The 17,210-nt window shown below is 40.5% G+C and overlaps 1 protein-coding gene across 5 annotated transcripts in view; it reads left to right on the top strand.

Moving 5' to 3' along the window:
- The window catches only part of RPS6KC1 (ribosomal protein S6 kinase C1), a 206,394-nt gene extending 204,684 nt beyond the window's left edge, over positions 1 to 1,710 (top strand). For all 5 annotated transcript variants that reach the window (XM_060091115.1, XM_060091116.1, XM_060091117.1 and 2 more), the window contains one exon: positions 729 to 1,710. In XM_060091115.1, the coding sequence (XP_059947098.1) occupies positions 729 to 839 (111 nt within the window). In that variant the 3' untranslated portion in view covers positions 840 to 1,710. The remainder of the gene's footprint in view (positions 1 to 728) is intronic.
- The last annotated feature ends 15,500 nt before the right edge of the window (positions 1,711 to 17,210 follow it).

The following is a 17,210-nucleotide window of genomic DNA, read 5'->3' on the forward strand; positions in this document are numbered from 1 at the left end:
CCCTCAGTAAAGCTGTTAAAACAAAAATTTGGGGATGCATGAATGTCTTAAGACATTCTTTCAGTATGCCTAGGGTCGTCTATAATTGTATATGACTACTTTTATTTTCCCACACTTAACAATCCTATTGCGTGTAACATTTATTAACTTATTTTATACCTGATTCCTATTAGTGAAGAAGTCGAAACACATTTCACTCATTGTATCAAATTGTTCCATGTGAGTCAGCTATTTCAAAGAAAGCAGTTCTGGAATATGAATTGGCTTATTCAGACCTTAGGTAAAGTTTAGACCCGGTGCATATATAATTCACTAGGGGTTGAAAGACTTATTGTGCCTTCCAAACTTTCTCATCATGAAAGGAGTAACTGGATCTCTCAGAATTTGGTGCAATATCTAATTAATGTCATAATTGTACTTTTGGAGTAGGAAATTGATAGGTGTAACTATCCTATTGTACTATATGAGGATGAGAAACAAAGTGAGTTACTCAAGGTCATATTTCAAATCAGTTGAAAAGTCATAAACTCAGATATGTTCCCCACCACCCCACAGCTAGAGTGGTATCATAGACATAATTCCCTTTCAAGGAAATATAGTCAGTTGGCTGTCAGTCAAGTCCATTTGTTACTGGGGTTGAATTTAGAAGTTCTTTCCTTTCATATATTTTTCTTTTCCTTTGATTCTTTAGTTGGATTCCCACTATTCACTAAATCCTTCTTTTTTAGCTCTTACAGTTCAACCCTGTGGAGCGTCTTGGTGCTGGAGTTGCTGGTGTTGAAGATATCAAATCTCATCCATTTTTTACCCCTGTGGATTGGGCAGAACTAATGAGATGAACATAATTCAGGGTTCTCTGCACACGTTCTGATCTTCTCTATGACAGGCTTCTCCAGCACAGAGGTAGCTCTGCCTTACACTCAGTTATGGGCACCAAGCATTGGGATGAAGATCTTTAGAGGAAATGGAGAAAGAAAAAGCCGGAGAGAGAACAATTCCTTTACAGTTACTGTCTGGACAAGATATTGGCTACATTTGCAAGGGGCTGTTATGTACAAACCTTTAACTGAGGTGTGGTCTTTATTTTATCTGCATTTAGTGTTGCAGGTGAGTTGTAAACCCAACTAAAAGAGGAATGCCCTTCAAGACCTTCCTCTGATATGAAGCTCCAAGTGTAGAATGAAGTGTTACTTGAAAGGAGGACCTTTACATGGCAGCTGACAGTGCTTTCCGCTAACCAGGATTGGTTTAATATGATCAAATTAATATTTGCTGAATAATATACTAAAAGTGCTTCATGAATAATGTCACCTGTGGAGCTTAAAAAGTGAGAAAAAACGAATATACACATCATGTCTGATAGGAAAACTGAACCACAATGCTATATAATTAATGTATGTCGAATATGGTCCCATAGTCATTCTTTCTGAAGTCCACTTGAGAAGAAAACACTTCATGTTGTCAACTTCGTACTTTGTTGGTTGATACTGCTAACAGAAGGGTTCATATGAACACTCTCTCTTTCTCTCTCTCTCTTCATCTTTATTTTTTCACTTTCTACACCCTTTGTCTATTCTCTCATATTCTGTTCTTCCTACCCCTATTAATACATATGCAACAAAAAAGGGAAGGGAGTATTTATTTCCCCAAATTGTATCAACTTAATAAGAACTAAAGAATCATGTAAAATAAACGTGGTAAAAATTTAAATCTCTCTTTAATTGCTTAAGATTTTTTTTTCAAAGGACTCTCTTCCTTTCATTTTGGAATGTTAGCAGCTTCTGCTTCTTATTATGCTTGATTTCATTTTAGTTTTATGGCTTAGTATCCTAAGAACCAAAGGATCTCATCTAAATGGGATTGAATGGCAATCCTATTTTATTATGTATTGACAGGATTTCCAGATTTGACCTCCTAATCTACTTGACGTTGTGTAGAAAGAACATGAGTATTTATACATCTCCAAACATTTGTATTCGTTATTTCTTTCTGTTGCTAAGATAGCTCTTGTAGTCATGCATTGTTTACAACAATTTACAAAATTTGTAAGTTAATGTCTGTTTTTTAAACTTTATCCAAAGAAGAAAGAATAAGTCACCATTTTCAAGTTAGGAGCCACAACATAATGAAAGTTTTCTGTATGTTTTAATTCTTTGTATTTTTGAGATCTGTGTGAGAGCCTATCCCTACTCCAAGAGCATCTGTACAGCTTCCAGCTGCCATTGGCCGGGTCTGCCCATCAAATTAAATGGAAGCAGAAAATGCTTTAGTGACACAAAGGAAATGTGCAAGCATTTTTGCTTTTTCTATTATCCTACTCCCCCATTTTCCTTTTTGGTCCCCTTATAACCTGAACCCCAGCTGAAGTGCTGCAACAACACTGGGATGGGGAGCAGGTCAGCAGGATCATAGCTCAGTCAAGATGACATCACTCCCTGGAACTGGATTTCAACTCACCAGCCCCCTGGCCTCATAACAGGAACTCATGCAGGTGAGACACAAGAATGACTTCCTGTGTAGGACTAGTAGGAAATCTGTAAGTAGTTAGAGCTGGCCATTACAGAGCTTCCTTCCAGAAGTGCCCTATGACATGAAAGTAGGACTTCACAGCCCTGCCACATGATTTGGGTCCCTTGGATTCAAAGGACAGTGTTAACAGATGGTTGCTGTGTTAGTGTGTTGACAGAATTCCACTGCTTCAGTTTCTCTCTCTCTCTCTCTGTGTTTGGAATTGCGCTTAATGTAAATACATCATTCATAATCATGGTAGACATGAATTATATTAGTAATAAACACACAGGATAAATAGCTTTGGGGTGATGGACCCAAGTCTGTTTTTACTTTTGTTTTTTAAAAAAAGCTTTTTCTTTTTAAAAAATTAATTAATTAATTAATTAATTAATTAATTAATTTTTGGCTGCACTGGGTCTTCATTGCTGCACGTGGGCTTTCTCTAGTTGAGAGCACAGGCTCAGTGGTCGGGGTGCACGGGCCCAATTGCTCCACGGTATGTGGGATCTTCCTGGACCAGGGCTCGAACCCATGTCTCCTGCATTGGCAGGTGGACTCTCAACCACTACGCCACCAGGGAAGCCCCTAGTCTGTTTTTACTTGATGATGTGTATTAGAAATATCAAAATCAGAGAAGAACTTACCACTTAGTATTTCTCATTTGATTTTTTAAACTTGTTTTTATTTTTTTCTCATCTGATATTTTTTATTGTAGTAAAATTTACATAACATAAAATTTACCATTTTAACCACTTTTAAGTATACAATTCAGTGGCATTAAGTATATTCACATTTTTTTCCCAACCATTACCACTATGCATTTCAGAACTTTTTAATCATCCCAACTGAAACTCTTTACCCATTAAACAATAACTTCCTATTCTTCCTCCCCACAGCCCCTAGTAACCACTATTCTACTTTCTGTATGAATTTGAGTCTTCTTGGTCTCTCACGGAAGTGGAATCTTATAATATCTGTTCTTTTATGTCTGGCTTATTTTACTCGGTATAAGGTTTTTAAGGTTCATCCATACTGTAGCCTATATCAGAATTTCATTCCTTTTTAAGGCTGAATAATATTTCATTGTATGTGTATATCACATTTTGTTTAGCCATTCATCTGTCAATGGACATTTGGGCATTTCTACCTTTTGGCTGTCATAAACAATGTCCTTAAGAACGTTGATGTTCAAACATCTGTTTGAGTCCTTGCTCTCTTTTGATTTTATACTTTTATATGAAAGTACCAGTGTCCTTGACTGTTATGTTACTATGTTCTTTATAGGAGAGCTTTACCAGTGGGTTGCCAATAACTTGGTGTAATGCCACCTATCTTCAGACAAGGCATGAAAATCTACCATTTCCATTTCACAGAAGGGTAAAATAAGCTTCCTAAGAGTAAAAAAGAATGCCGTGATTCTAGCAGTTCGTTTTAACTATGATATGAGTTAATACTTTTTTGGAACGTATATCTTTTCAACTTACTTGTTGTAATAACTGACCTCTTGTTAACATATTTAAACCTGCCTTTTAAACCTTTTTAAACAGCTGTATTTCCTGTTGTGTTTTGACCCTCAGGCTTTTCCTACCCTATCCTATTTCAGAGTCATTGTGAACCAAGATTGAGTTTGGCTTTTGTATAGTGCATTTAATGAAGAATTTAAAATCTATAAATAATATTCATGCTATGACCAGTAACATTATGTTAGGCCCCTACACATAGTATGCCTTAGTTGAATTCACTTGTTCATAATTTATGACTCTAAATAGAGAGAAGTCTGACTGTAGCACTGAAAGGTTCTTTGCCTCTCAGGGGGCCCTTTCTAGCATCTTTATTGGACTCACTTAGGGATTACTTTATAGCAAAGGCCAAGGCATAAGATGCATCATCTTTCTTCTTAGAGTAGTTGATTTAACCTTTGGTGTTTCTAAATGCTCTGGGCAATGAATGAAGCCTCATATTTCAAGTTCTTTCTTCGAGGATTGTGGAATATAACAGAAAGTCTTAGAGTGGTATCTGGTCTTGTCTCTGTAACTAACTAGCCTTTTCTTTTAACTTTAATCAAATAACAATATTCTAGACCTGTTCCCTCACCTATAGAATGAAACGGTAGTTGAGTTCTAAGCTCCCCAAGTATACGGTGGCCTTTCTCTTTTTCAGAGTGAAGTAATTTGATAAACCAACATTGTAAAAATACAAGGTTAATGAAAATCTTAAATTGACACTTAACTGTTTTCTTATAATTTTTTTTTGGTAATCCCAGATACTTGGGTTACTGCCATTTACCCACTCAGTAGCATAGCCCTTAGTGGTTATGTGGCTATAAAAATTAAAAATAGATTGAAATATTAAAAGGCTATTTCTCAGTCAGCTCTACGCTGGAAAAGGAGAGTTGAAAGTCCAGATAGAAGTACACAGAGGTGAAAGGAGGGTAGGACAGGGCTTCCCTGGTGGCACAGTGGTTGAGAGTCCGCCTGCCGATGGGAGAGGCCACAGCAGTGAGAGGCCCACGGAGGGTAGGACACACCTACATTTATTCACTTCTTAGACCTTTCTCAACAACCGTGGTGGTTTTCCTACCCCCATTGCCCTCATCTATCATATTTTATGTGTTTATTTGACTCAGTTCTTGGGCAGGCATAATCAGAGTACAAAATAGATACTTTCTGTTCCTATTTAATGTAGAACATTAACCTCTACCAGTCTAGGTAATTTGGACTTTGAGTATTTGATGTCTACTCACCTCATTTTAAGGATTTCATATTAAGTCCTCATGTTGAAGGGTTACTAAATGGCAAAAGCTGTGAATTCAGCTATTTCTAAGTAAAGTTGTAAACGTAGTAGCCGTAGGGAAATGGGAAGCAAAGTACTACAGGCTTTTGTGACTCGGCATCACTTATTCTCTCAAGGACAGTAAATAGGAAACCGGAGAACAAGTTTCCTTTTTTAGGAAGATTTACAATAGTGGTGATATGTAGTCAGATGGCATAGCGTTGCATTTTTTGTCCCTATCACATGACTTCTTCCCTTGATCCAGGGATCTATCTCAGGGAGAAATAGCAGCAGAGAAAATGTGTGGAGGTGTAAGAGAGAAAGTGACTTGAGTGTTACTCTAGGAAAGTGAAGCAGGGTACTCGTCAGGCATGTTGGCCCAGGTACCTGGAGCAATAGAGAGAGTGTTTTTTTGAGCTAGATTTAAAGTGCTATTCTTTGTTCTTCCCCCAGCAAGAGTTAGGCAGAAACTGAAACTGTTCCTCCTATCCCAGGAAAAAAGATGCTGAACTAACTTTTTGGAAAGGATTACGTGATATGCTTATCCAGAGTTGGTTCTAACTCTGCTTTCTTGCAGAAGACAGCTGGTGAGTGTCTACGAAGAGCTGCTTTCATTTCTTTGGGCAGGAAAACCTCTTATTGAATGGGATAAGGAAGAATGGCAAATGAACCAGCTTTTAGTCATACTTAGAGATGTTGGCATCCTGCTTTTGTAAGTCTCAAAAAATTTTCATATCAAAAAGGTAACTCTTCTGGGAATGTTGATCAAATTCCTCCTAAAGCTAATCCACAAGGCAGGAGTTTGACCAACCCCACCCAAAGAGGCAAATGTCAAAGGGGATTTGACAAATGTAAAGAGATTGGAGTCTGTTTCAGTGCCCAAATAATGACTGCAGTGTGATGTTGCCCTTATCATATGGGAGACAGACATGAAATCGACTCAGCTGTGTCATAGATAGAAAATAAGAAGAAAAGGAGGTGTAGTGTTGGCAAAACAAAAAATCTATACAACTATTCAGTCTGGGTTGTTCTGGAAAGAAAATGTGTTAGATATTTGAAGGATCTGTCTTAAGCAAAAACATTCTAGGGCCTCCCTGGTGGCGCAGTGGTTAAGAGTCCGCCTGCCGATGCAGGGGATACGGGTTCGTGCCCCGGTCTGGGAGGATCCCATATGCCGCGGAGCGGCTGGGCCCATGAGCCATGGCCGCTGGGCCTGCGCATCCGGAGCCTGTGCTCCGCAACGGGAGAGGCCACAACAGTGAGAGGCCCGCATATCGCAAAAAGAAAAAAAAACAAAAATTCTAAATGCCTAAGAAAACTATAAAACTGAACACGTCCCCTCCCTAGGCTCTCCTACTCTTTTCTCATTCTTCTCCGTCTTCCTCTCTTCATCGCCTCTTCATCTACCCACCCTGCCTCCTATGGGTTTCTCTGGTCACTGAACAAAAGACATGGTACCTGTCTTCAAGGATCTTATAAAACTCAGGGGAAATAAAGCATAAATAATAAGTAGGGCAGAATGTTGTGTTACAGGGTGCAAATAGAGTACGGTGAGCATACAGAGGAGAGATCCGAGGAACTGCAGGAAGGCTTCCTGTAGTGGAACAAAACCTTGACCTTTGAATGGTATTTTTAAACATAAGGACTTTTCTTTTTTCCAGATTTTGTTTGGGAAGGAGGAAAGTTTCCAGTGGAACAAAAAACAGTTGTATACAAAGGCATGGAGTTAGAAAAACGTAAAGCTGTGCATGTTGTGTTTGGCCTGTGTGTAGGCATATGAATTTGAAGGGTGGGTTGGGGCCAGATTAAATGCCACGTGGACATTTGGACTTCATTCTCTAAGTTGTAGGGGACTTTAGAGAGATGACATTATTGCAGCCTGCTGTTAAAAAGGTAACTGTAGGGTTAGAATGGAGAATAATATTGGAGAGAAAGTGATAAGAGACAGAGAGATCAGTTAGGAGTCACTGCAGAAATTCAGGCAAGAGATAAAGTCCTAAGTTCAGGAGATAGAATACAAAAGAGGGGTACATGACCGTCCTCTCATCCATGTCTCTCAGGTGTAGAGTTTCCCTACCAAATAATTGCTTTCCTTTTTTCATGAAGCCAGTTTATACTAGGAGATACCAATTTGTTGTTTGTAAAATCACCCCCAAGGAATCACCAGAGAGACAAACCAGGAGAGCTTCTACACTTTTCCCGCATTGGTTGATAATGGTGTTTACTATTCTGAGCTTAAAACCCCTGGGTCCCATCTCACTTTCTTTCATCATTTTGTGATACTTCTTCCCACCTTTTAAATAGTTGGTTTTGCTTTCTATTTGGATGGTGTTCTGCTCTTGCTCTTAGAAGGTATTACATCCTGTCAGGTGATTGCTCTCCACTCTGACCTACCTTTAGCTTAGCTTAGTGGTCCTCAAAAAAATGATTCCAATCTGGGTCAAGGAAATACAGCGATTTTCACTTTTCTTGTGGCTTTAAGTTTGAAATTACTCCCCCCCAAAAAAGTTTTAGGGAAATGAAAAAAAGGCGTTCCCAAACCATCAACATTAGCATCACTTGGGAACTTGTTAGAAAAGCATATTCTTGAACTCTATTCCGAATCTACTGAATCAGAATTCTGGGGGCTGGCACAGCAATCTGTTTTATTTAGCAAGCCCTTCCAGGTGATTCTGATGCATGATCAAGTTCGAGAACCACTGTCTTAGTTTAACGTCAGTTTATTGCCTCTGCTTTGTATGAACATAAACATCCTTCCCTGTGGTGTGTGTTTTGAGTTTGAAGACATTTCCCAACACTTAGCATATTTCCCAGAAGGCTGGCCCAAGCAGTTTTTGCATCAATGGGAACAGATGACAAGAGAAGATAGATAATGAGGACAATAAGGAGGAAGGGAAAAGGCAAGGGGAATAGCCAGTTGGATAAAGAAAACATCAGAGGAGGGGGCAAAAGGAGGCATACATGGTGGGGAGTGGTTCTGTGCCCCCAAAGAGACTCAGCCACTTCTGTCATGGTTACTCGATTCAAATGACTCATCCATTTAGAAGTAGAATAAGCATTATAATCATAATTCTTTTGATTACTTGTTGTATGCTGCTGGGTTGTTTGCTCATTCTTAAGCAGAGCCACAGTGGAAGTTTAGTATTTAGTCCCTGCGTTGTTCAAAATCTGAATGTAAAGAATCTAAACCAAGTTTGAGAAAGAGGCCAGAATGTTCTCATCTCATTCTGAAGGGTAGCAGAGCTGCTCAGTGTTCTCTTTAGAACTGAGGGACTTAGCTTGGGATGCTTTCTCGGTAGACTTGGTTTTGCCTATTGAAAATGGGCACCAAGCTTCACAGGAGTAAAGTAAAATGTATGAAACGTTCCCTGAAGGCTTTGTGTGTGTGTGTGGGGGGGGTGAGGGGGCGGGTGGTGAGAGGAATGTGGGTGACCCACTGTTTCCCTATTTTTCACTTTAAATTAAGGCTCTTTTGTTTATAAGGTACCAAGATGATTAATAAAGTATATTTTGACCAAATATATATTGACCTCTCATGAGCATCTGCAAGATGGTTAGATAATTTCATGTTTTCAGGAGGTGGGGTTTCAGTGTTGGCAGTGGCTTCATGTGTCTCTGTGTTCTTGCTATGCCTAGACTCAGCCTCCATAGTAATGTGCTGTCCTTCTTAAAAATGACACTATTTCCTTCTTTTTTTTGGTTATATATTTTATTTTATTTTAACATCTTTATTGGAGTATAATTGCTTTACAATGGTGTGTTAGTTTCTGCTGTATAACAAAGTGAATCAGCTATACATATACATACCTCGCCATATCTCCTCCCTCTTGCGTCTCCCTCCCACCCTCCCTATCCCCCAAAATGACACTATTTCTTAAGCCGCCATTGATAGGACATGCTTTGCACAATTCTTTTTACTGGTAGACAGAGATTCCCCCAACACCTGCTTGTCCCCGCTGATCATGAGCAGAGGCACACCACGCAGTTCTGGTCAGGGAATACAGTATCTGGTGAACAGAAAAAAGCCCCTGTGCCCCTAAGAGAAGCAACCCTCCTGCTGGTAAGCGTCCTCTGGGGCTGTTTCCCCCAGTCCTCTGGCCGCAGAGGCCGGACTCTTCCCACCGTGTCATCAGTCTCATTCGCTTGCTCCTCTAACCTGTGTTTCAAGTGTAAGGCCCTGAGCAACTCCCGACAAGCGTGACGTGGGTAAAGGTGGTGCCGGATAGAATTTGGTATTTTGAGAAAGAAGAACTGCTGCCTGCTTTTTATTCTCTCACCTCTCACTTCAAACCCTAAACTTTCCTCATTCAACTCACCCCGCTGGGTCATACCTCCACCTAACGTGACTCCAGCAGGACCTGAAAGTTCACTCAGGCTCCTGTTACCTTAGCATCAAAGGCCACTTCAAGGCAAAGGACTTCTTTCTGCCTGCACCTTGTTCCTGGGATCAAAACACCCCCCATCACACCTTTCTTGATTGTAAGGATCCCCTGAAGATTGCCAGTCTGGATCTCGCCCTGGCCATTTCTTTGGCCTTTCTGACGCTGGTCAGTCTTGGCACTCAGAAAGCAGAAAGCGACAGCCATCCTGACGTTGCCACTGTCTATCCCTCTGCTGCAGATTGAAGCCCTGTCCGGCAGCTTATTTCCTCTGTGGGCTGTCGTGGTGTGAGGGAGCCGAGGGGAGAGCGGTGGCTGCCCGCTGCAGCTCTCTCCTTTAGAATCAGCCACCCCCATTCCCCAGGTGCCAAAATAGCTCGCTGGGTTTAGAATGCTCCCCATCTCTACCTCTCCCGCCCATGGCAGCGTTGGTAGCAGCTTTCCAACGAGTCTTTTGTTGTGGAAGCTCTAAACCCATGGTAGGGAAATTACCAAGAGACTCTTCCACAGCTTGCCCTCCCTCCCCTTGCTCCGTCTCTTTCTTCCCTTCCTTTGTCTCCTTCCGTAGCTGGGGTCAGAATCCCTAGCCAGACTGAGAGCATGGTTGCGATTCCAGGACCCAGATGCCAATGTGTGGCAGCATCTGGCTTCTTGGCAAGCGTTGCCGGCAGTTGTGCTGGCTGCTTCTAGGCCTGTCATGTGGCTGAGCCCGCTAATGGGGGCCCTGTCACAAAACGGAGTTTCTTTGAGAATATGGTTTCAACCAAGGAGCCCACCAGAAAACAATGAACTGCACTGAGAGGACATGAATTATTGGGCAGGGTGACTGCAGACTAGAGCTTTGATGCTGATCCTGGACCTGTTTTGCAAAAATCCCTGTTTCATGTTGTTGGAGTCTGCTCCTCCTGTAACCTTACCTTCTTGTGCTGTTAGTGTTTCAGGTGCCTTAAGGCATGGAGCTCCTTGAAAGAGAAACACAAATCACGAAAAATGTTGAGATAAAATCCTGCTCCTCAGAGGCGCCCGTTTGGCACGGTGAGCGCATGATAACAGCTTGCTTTAGAAAGGTGACATTTCTGCTGAAGGCTGAATAATAAAGCATGCATTTTAAAAACTCAGCTCTTCCCTGTCTTCTGACGGGTGACTTTTGGAGTGAAGGCCATTTCTTCCATGTGAAGGGTCTTTTTTGAGGCTAGCCTCTCCAGCCCTAAACAGGGGTTGGTTAACTCTTGTCATCAGCGATGTGGCCAAGGAGCTCTTTAAATGAATTATCACATAATAGGGCTGTTAGTACTTTTTTTCTAGGTGCAAATACTGAGTACTCAGAATGTGTCAAGCCCTGTCTGAGGCATTGAGGAGCAGAGACAAAGATGAAGAACACCACAGAGTTGCTGCCCTCCCCCAACCCAGGATGCAGGCCACTGGTGCCCGGATTACATATGCTTCCATTATTTCATTTCTTCCCCACACCTACACAATTGGACAGGGCAGCGATATGCTCTGTGTTTTACAAAGGGAGGAAGTAAAGTCCGGAGAAGTTGCCTTACCCCAGTTGGCATGGCAAGCTAGTAAGAGCTGTGATTGAAAACTGGGTATAGCTGTACTTCTGGTTCACTAAGCAGTTATGTGTTGGATTCTTAGGTTATAAACGCCTAAGGGCAGGGACTATGTCTTTAACTTTTTGCACATCTGCCCCCAGTTAGCAACCTCTACTCACTCATGACCCTGTCCCCATACATCTCACCTCAAAACACACACACACAGACACACACACACACACACACGCACGCACGCACTAATACAGGGACTCTACAAACTGAGGCCAAGTTCTTCCTGTGACAGGCTAAAGGAAGGAATCAAGAGGAAGGATAAAGCAAAAAATTAGCTTGAATTAAAAGATGGTGATGATCCTGGGAAGAATGGTGGTAATGATGGCAGTAACATACTACTCACATAATCCCATGTATAAACGTGCAGGGCAATTAGATAAGCGAAGCCAAAATTTCACAGGTGACATTTACAACAAAACTAGGTAACAGGATACCAGGAATCCCAGAATGTGAGCAGTTGGGGACAAAATACCAAGAACCACAAGACTCGCATGATAAGCACATCCATGTGGGCAACAAAAGGAAGAAACAGTGCAGCTTTTGACTGGACCGGAGAACAGGCGAATCCTAGCTAGCCTACTGGTACTCATTAGGAAACTCAGTGGGCCAAGTTGAGGACAGCAGCTGAAGGTGAAGGCGTTTTGCCTGCTCAAACACCTGGTAAAGTGCAAAGAGCTTGCAATACAAAAGAATAAAGGGGTGGGCTCCTTGAACTCTCAAAACTGACCTGCCAGAACAGCTTTCTAGTACAGAGCCCTACACTGAGAAGAAATTGCTGGGAATGGAATCAAAACGGAGCAGGGTAGGGACAAGAGAAAGGTCCAGTTCAAAGGAAGGGAAGGGCGGCCAGGAAATCTCAGAAGCCAAGACGTCATACTTCTTCTTTTTTTTTTTTAAACACTTCACAAAAACAACAGAAGAGGGAGCTCTGTGAAGTTGGAGCCTTATAAAATTTAACCTGCTTCATTCTCATAGTTTAGGAAACCTAATTTCACATAAAAATACACAACAGAAAAGAATCAATTCCCATACAAAGTTACTATAAGAAAAAAAAGAGAATTAGGAATAGAATAATATCCTTACAGATAATGAAAGCATTCTGGAAAGATGTTCTCACAAACAGATAAAAATTAATTTACAATTTCAAAATGCACTGCAAGACAATAAGAAAATTATACAAGACAGGAAAGAACAGCATAAATCATAAGTAGAAAACTCAGAAATGATGTGACATCTCAGGAAAGACTTAGAGATAAATTTAAACAAATATTTCAGAAATGAAGATTAAACTGGGAGGACCAAAAGAGTGAATAAACACGATAGATAATGCCTTAAGAGAAATATAAAATGAAAATTAAAAATTAAAAAAAATTTTTCTTATTTCAGACTTTTAGTGCAGTTTTGGGTTCACAGCAAAATTGAGGGGAAGTTACAGAGAATTCCCAAAGGCCCTTTGCCCCACACATATGTAGCCTCCCCCATCATCAACATCCCCCACCAGAGTGGTACATTCATTACAACTGATGAGCCTACATTGACACATCATTACCACCCAAAGTCCAAGTTCATGGTTCACTGTGGGTGTCACACTCTTGGTGTCACACTTTCATTACAAATGTATAATGACACGTATCCATCATTATGGTGTAAAGAGTATTTTCACCGCCCTCAAAATAGTCTGCAACTGCCTATTTATCCCTCCCTACCTTCTCCCACCCCTGACACCTGGAAACCACTGAACATTTTACTGACTCCATTGCTTTTCCTAGAATGTCATAGATGGAATCCATATGTGATGCAGCCTTTCAGATTGGCATATTTCACTTAGTAATATGCATTTAAGGCTCCTCCATGTCTTCATGGTTTGATAGCTCTTTTTTTTTTTAATAGTAAATTTATTTATTTATTTTTGGCTGTGTTGAGTCTTCGTTGCTGCATGCAGGCTTTCTCTAGTTGCGGCGAACGGGGGCTACTCTTCCTTGCGGTGCACGGGCTTCTCTTCCTTGCGGTGCACGGGCTTCTCATTGAGGTGGCTTCTCTTGTTGCGGAGCATGGGCTCTAGGCGCTCGGGCTTCAGTCGTTGCGGCACGTGAGCTCAGTAGTTGTGGCTTGTGGGCTCTAGAGCGCAGGCTCAGTAGTTGTGGCACATAGGCTTAGTTGCTCCATGGCATGTGGGATTTTCCCGGACCAGGGCTCGAATCCATGTCCCCTGCATTGGCAGGCAGATTTTTAACCACTGCGCCACCAGGGAAGTCCCAGCTCATTTAAAAAAATTTTATTTTATCTTATGTTTATTTTTCAAATTCTTGGCTGCATTGGGTCTTCGTTGCTGCATGCAGGCTTTCTCTAGTTGTGGTGAGCGGTGGCTTCTCCTGTTGCAGAGCACAGGCTCTAGGTGTGTGGGCTTCAGTAGTTGTGGCACACAGGCTCAGTAGTTGTGGCTCGTGGGCTCTAGTGCACAGGCTCAGTAGTTGTGGCTCACGGGCTTAATTGCTCCATGGCATGTGGGATCTTCCCAGACCAGGGCTCGAACCCGTGTACCCTGCATTAGCAGGTGGCGTCTTAACCACTGCGCCACGAGGGAAGTCCCCAGCTCATTTCTTTTTAAGGCTGAATAATTTTCCATTGTTTGGATGTACCACAATTTATTTATCCATTCATCTGCTGAAGGACATCTTGGTTGCTTCCAAGATGGTTGGGCCATCATGAATAAAGCTGCTATAAATATCCATGTGTAGGTTTTTGTGTGGACATAAGTTTTCAACTCATTTGGATAAACACTAAGGAGCTTGACTGCTGGATTGTATGGTAAAAGTATGTTTAGTTTGATAAGAAAATGTCCAGTGGTCTTCCAAAGTGGCTATACCATTTTGCATTGCTACTGGCAATGTATGAGAGTTTCTACTGCTGTACATCCTCTCCAGCATTTGGTGTTGTCAGTGTTTCAGATTTGGGGCATTCTAATAGGTGTGTGGTGATATCTCATTGTGGTTTTAATTTGCATTTCTCTGATGACGTATGATGTGGAGCATCTTTTCATATGCTTATTTGCCATCTGTGTATCTTCTTTAGTGAAGCACCTATTAAGGTTTTGGCCCATTTAAAAAATTGGGTTGCTCATTTTCTTATTGTTGAGTTTAAGAGTTCTTTATATATTTTGGAGAACAGTCCTTTATCAGATATGTATTTTGCAAATATTTTCTCCCAGTCTGGGGCTTGTCTTCTCATTCTCTCGACATTGTCTTTTGCAGAGCAGAAATTTGAAATTTTAACAAAGTCCTGCTTATCAGTTATTTCTTTCATGGAAAGTGCTTTTGGTCTGGTATCTAAAAAGTCACTGCCATACCTAAATTCATCTAGGTTTTTATTCTAGGAATTTTATAGTTTTTTTTTTTTTATCTTTAGGTCTGTTATCCATTTGTGAAGGGTGTAAGGTCTGTGTCTGGATTCATTTTTTTGCATGTTCAGTTGTTTCAGTACCATTTGTTGAAAAGACTCCATTGTATTGCCTTGGCTTCTTTGTCAAAAATCAGTTGACCATATTTATTTGGTTCTGTTAATACTTCTGGGGTCTCTATTCTGTTTAACAATCTATTTGTCCGTTCTTTCACCAATACCACACTGTCTTGATTACAGTAGCTTTATAGTAAATCTTTAAATGGGATAGTGTCAGTTGTCTAACTTTGTCTTTCAATATTGTGTTGGGTATTTTGGGTCTTTTGCCTTTCCATATAAACTTTAGAATCAGTTTGTTGATATCCACAAAATAACTTGCTGAGATTCTGATCGGGATTGCATTGAATCTATAGATCAAAGTGGGAAGAATTGACATCTTGACAAATTTAGTCTTCTTATCTATGAACATGAAATACCTCTCCATTTATTTAGTTCTTTGACTTTGTTCATCATAGTTTTGTAGTTTTCTGCATACGAAGATCTTGTCTTTTTCTTTTTGTTCAACTTATACTAAAATATCTCATTTGGTGGGGGTGCTAATATAATGGCATTGTGTTTTTTAACTTAAAATTTCACTTGTTCATTGGTGGTATATAGGAAATTGTATCCTGCAACCTTGCTATAATCGCTTACTAGTTCCAAGAGTTTTTTTGTCAGTTCTTTCCGATTTTCTGCATAGCTAATCATGTCATCTGTGAACTATCTGGAGGTAAATCTCATGATATTGTAGGGGACCCCAATGACTGAGTCCCCTCGAGTTTTTAAGTCTCAAGCTTGTCCACATTGAGCCTCTATCACTTTGTCAATTACAATTCAGGTTTTCCTACCACAGCCTAGGTTCCCACCTGTGAGTCTTCCATTTGTGAATTTCTGCTATAGTAAGCCATGACTCCCTGTATTCACTTGTCTGTCTCTCCAGTCTTGGGAGCAGCAGTTTGCCTTGTGTCCTTGCCCATCTCTTACAGATGAAGAAGAGTTGTTGTTTTTTCAGTCTGTTCAGAATTTTACTTGTTGTTAGGATAGAGTGGTGACTTCTAAGCTCCTTGCATGTGGAACCGGAAACTGAATGTCAGAAAAATTTTTTAAATAAAAAAATTAAGAGAGAAAGAGATACAAAGGGTTAAAGAAAAAGTGCCAAATATTCAAGTGGGCAAAGGAAATTGGATATATGGTTGGTAGAAGATCACAAAGAAAACCAAAGCAAGGCAATTGAACTATAAAAACTAATTCAAGAAAACTTTCCTGAAAATTAAAAAAACTAAATATAGAAATAGCACACTGCATACCTGAGAATGACTACAGTATGACTAACACCAAGAAGAGGAAGAAATCCTTTGAGCTTTTAGAAGAAAAAGTGCACGTGACTTACAAAGGAGAAAAGATTATCATTAATCACTTCTCAACAACAGTGTTTTACTGAGGGGGAAAAAATGAAACAACATAGAGTTGACCCTTGAACAATGTGGGTTTGAACTCTGTGGATCCACTTACATGTGTTTTTCAATAGTAAATACTACAGTACTACACCATCCATGGTTGGTTGAATCTGCAGATGTGGAACTGTGGATACAGAGGAACTGCAGATATGGAGTGCCAAATATAAGTTATACCTGAATTTTCTACTGTGTGGAGGATTAGGTCCCTTAACCCTTGTGTTGTACAGGGTCAACTGTATTTAAAATAAAGAAAGAAAGAAAGAGTGAGCCAAGGATTTTATACCCAATAAAGCTAACTTTTAAGTATAAAGAGCACAATAGTTATCAACATGTTAGTATTCATGGAGTATTATTTGCATGAGCTCTTCCTGAGAAATCTACTAGAGAATATATTGTAGACAACTGAGGTGATGAGAAAGACACCAACGTAAGACTTAAGCATTAAGTGGGGACTTCCCTGGTGGTCCAGTGGTTGAGACTCCACATTTCTGATGCAGGGGGCACGGGTTCGATCCCTGGTTGGGGAACTAAGATCCCACGTGCCGTGCAGGGCGGGGTGGGGGGGAAGACTTAAGCATTAAGTAAATAGTTGCCTGTAGAACTAGGACTAAAGGAGGACTAAGGGGGAAAGAGTATAGTGTGTAATGACCATATGCTCTGACAGTGTAGATTTGGTAGATCTATTTTTTTTAATGGGGAAAGTAGGGAGAGTATATACAAAAATATAAAAATAGTTTTGGTAATCATGTTGGTGGTGATATTAATGTTGTCATTCTGAGATTGTTGCCATGTAACGTGGGATAAAACAAATAAGTCATTGTGAAATGTTCTATCATCCTCTCTGCTTTTAAGAACCAGGATTCTCAGAATGGAAGAAAGAAGATTCTGATGTTACAGAGAAGTGGTTAGGTAAAAGCTCTGTAGTGTTGAATTTGAATAGAGAGCACCAATATGCATTTAAAAGATGTTTTTTCTTTGAATCAATACTATTTCCTAGTTTATTCCACTGAAAAGTCTTAGAAACTATGTCTAATTTAGCAAAGAGC

The sequence above is a fragment of the Mesoplodon densirostris genome, chromosome 2, assembly GCF_025265405.1.
Source record: "Mesoplodon densirostris isolate mMesDen1 chromosome 2, mMesDen1 primary haplotype, whole genome shotgun sequence".
NCBI lineage: Eukaryota > Metazoa > Chordata > Mammalia > Artiodactyla > Ziphiidae > Mesoplodon > Mesoplodon densirostris.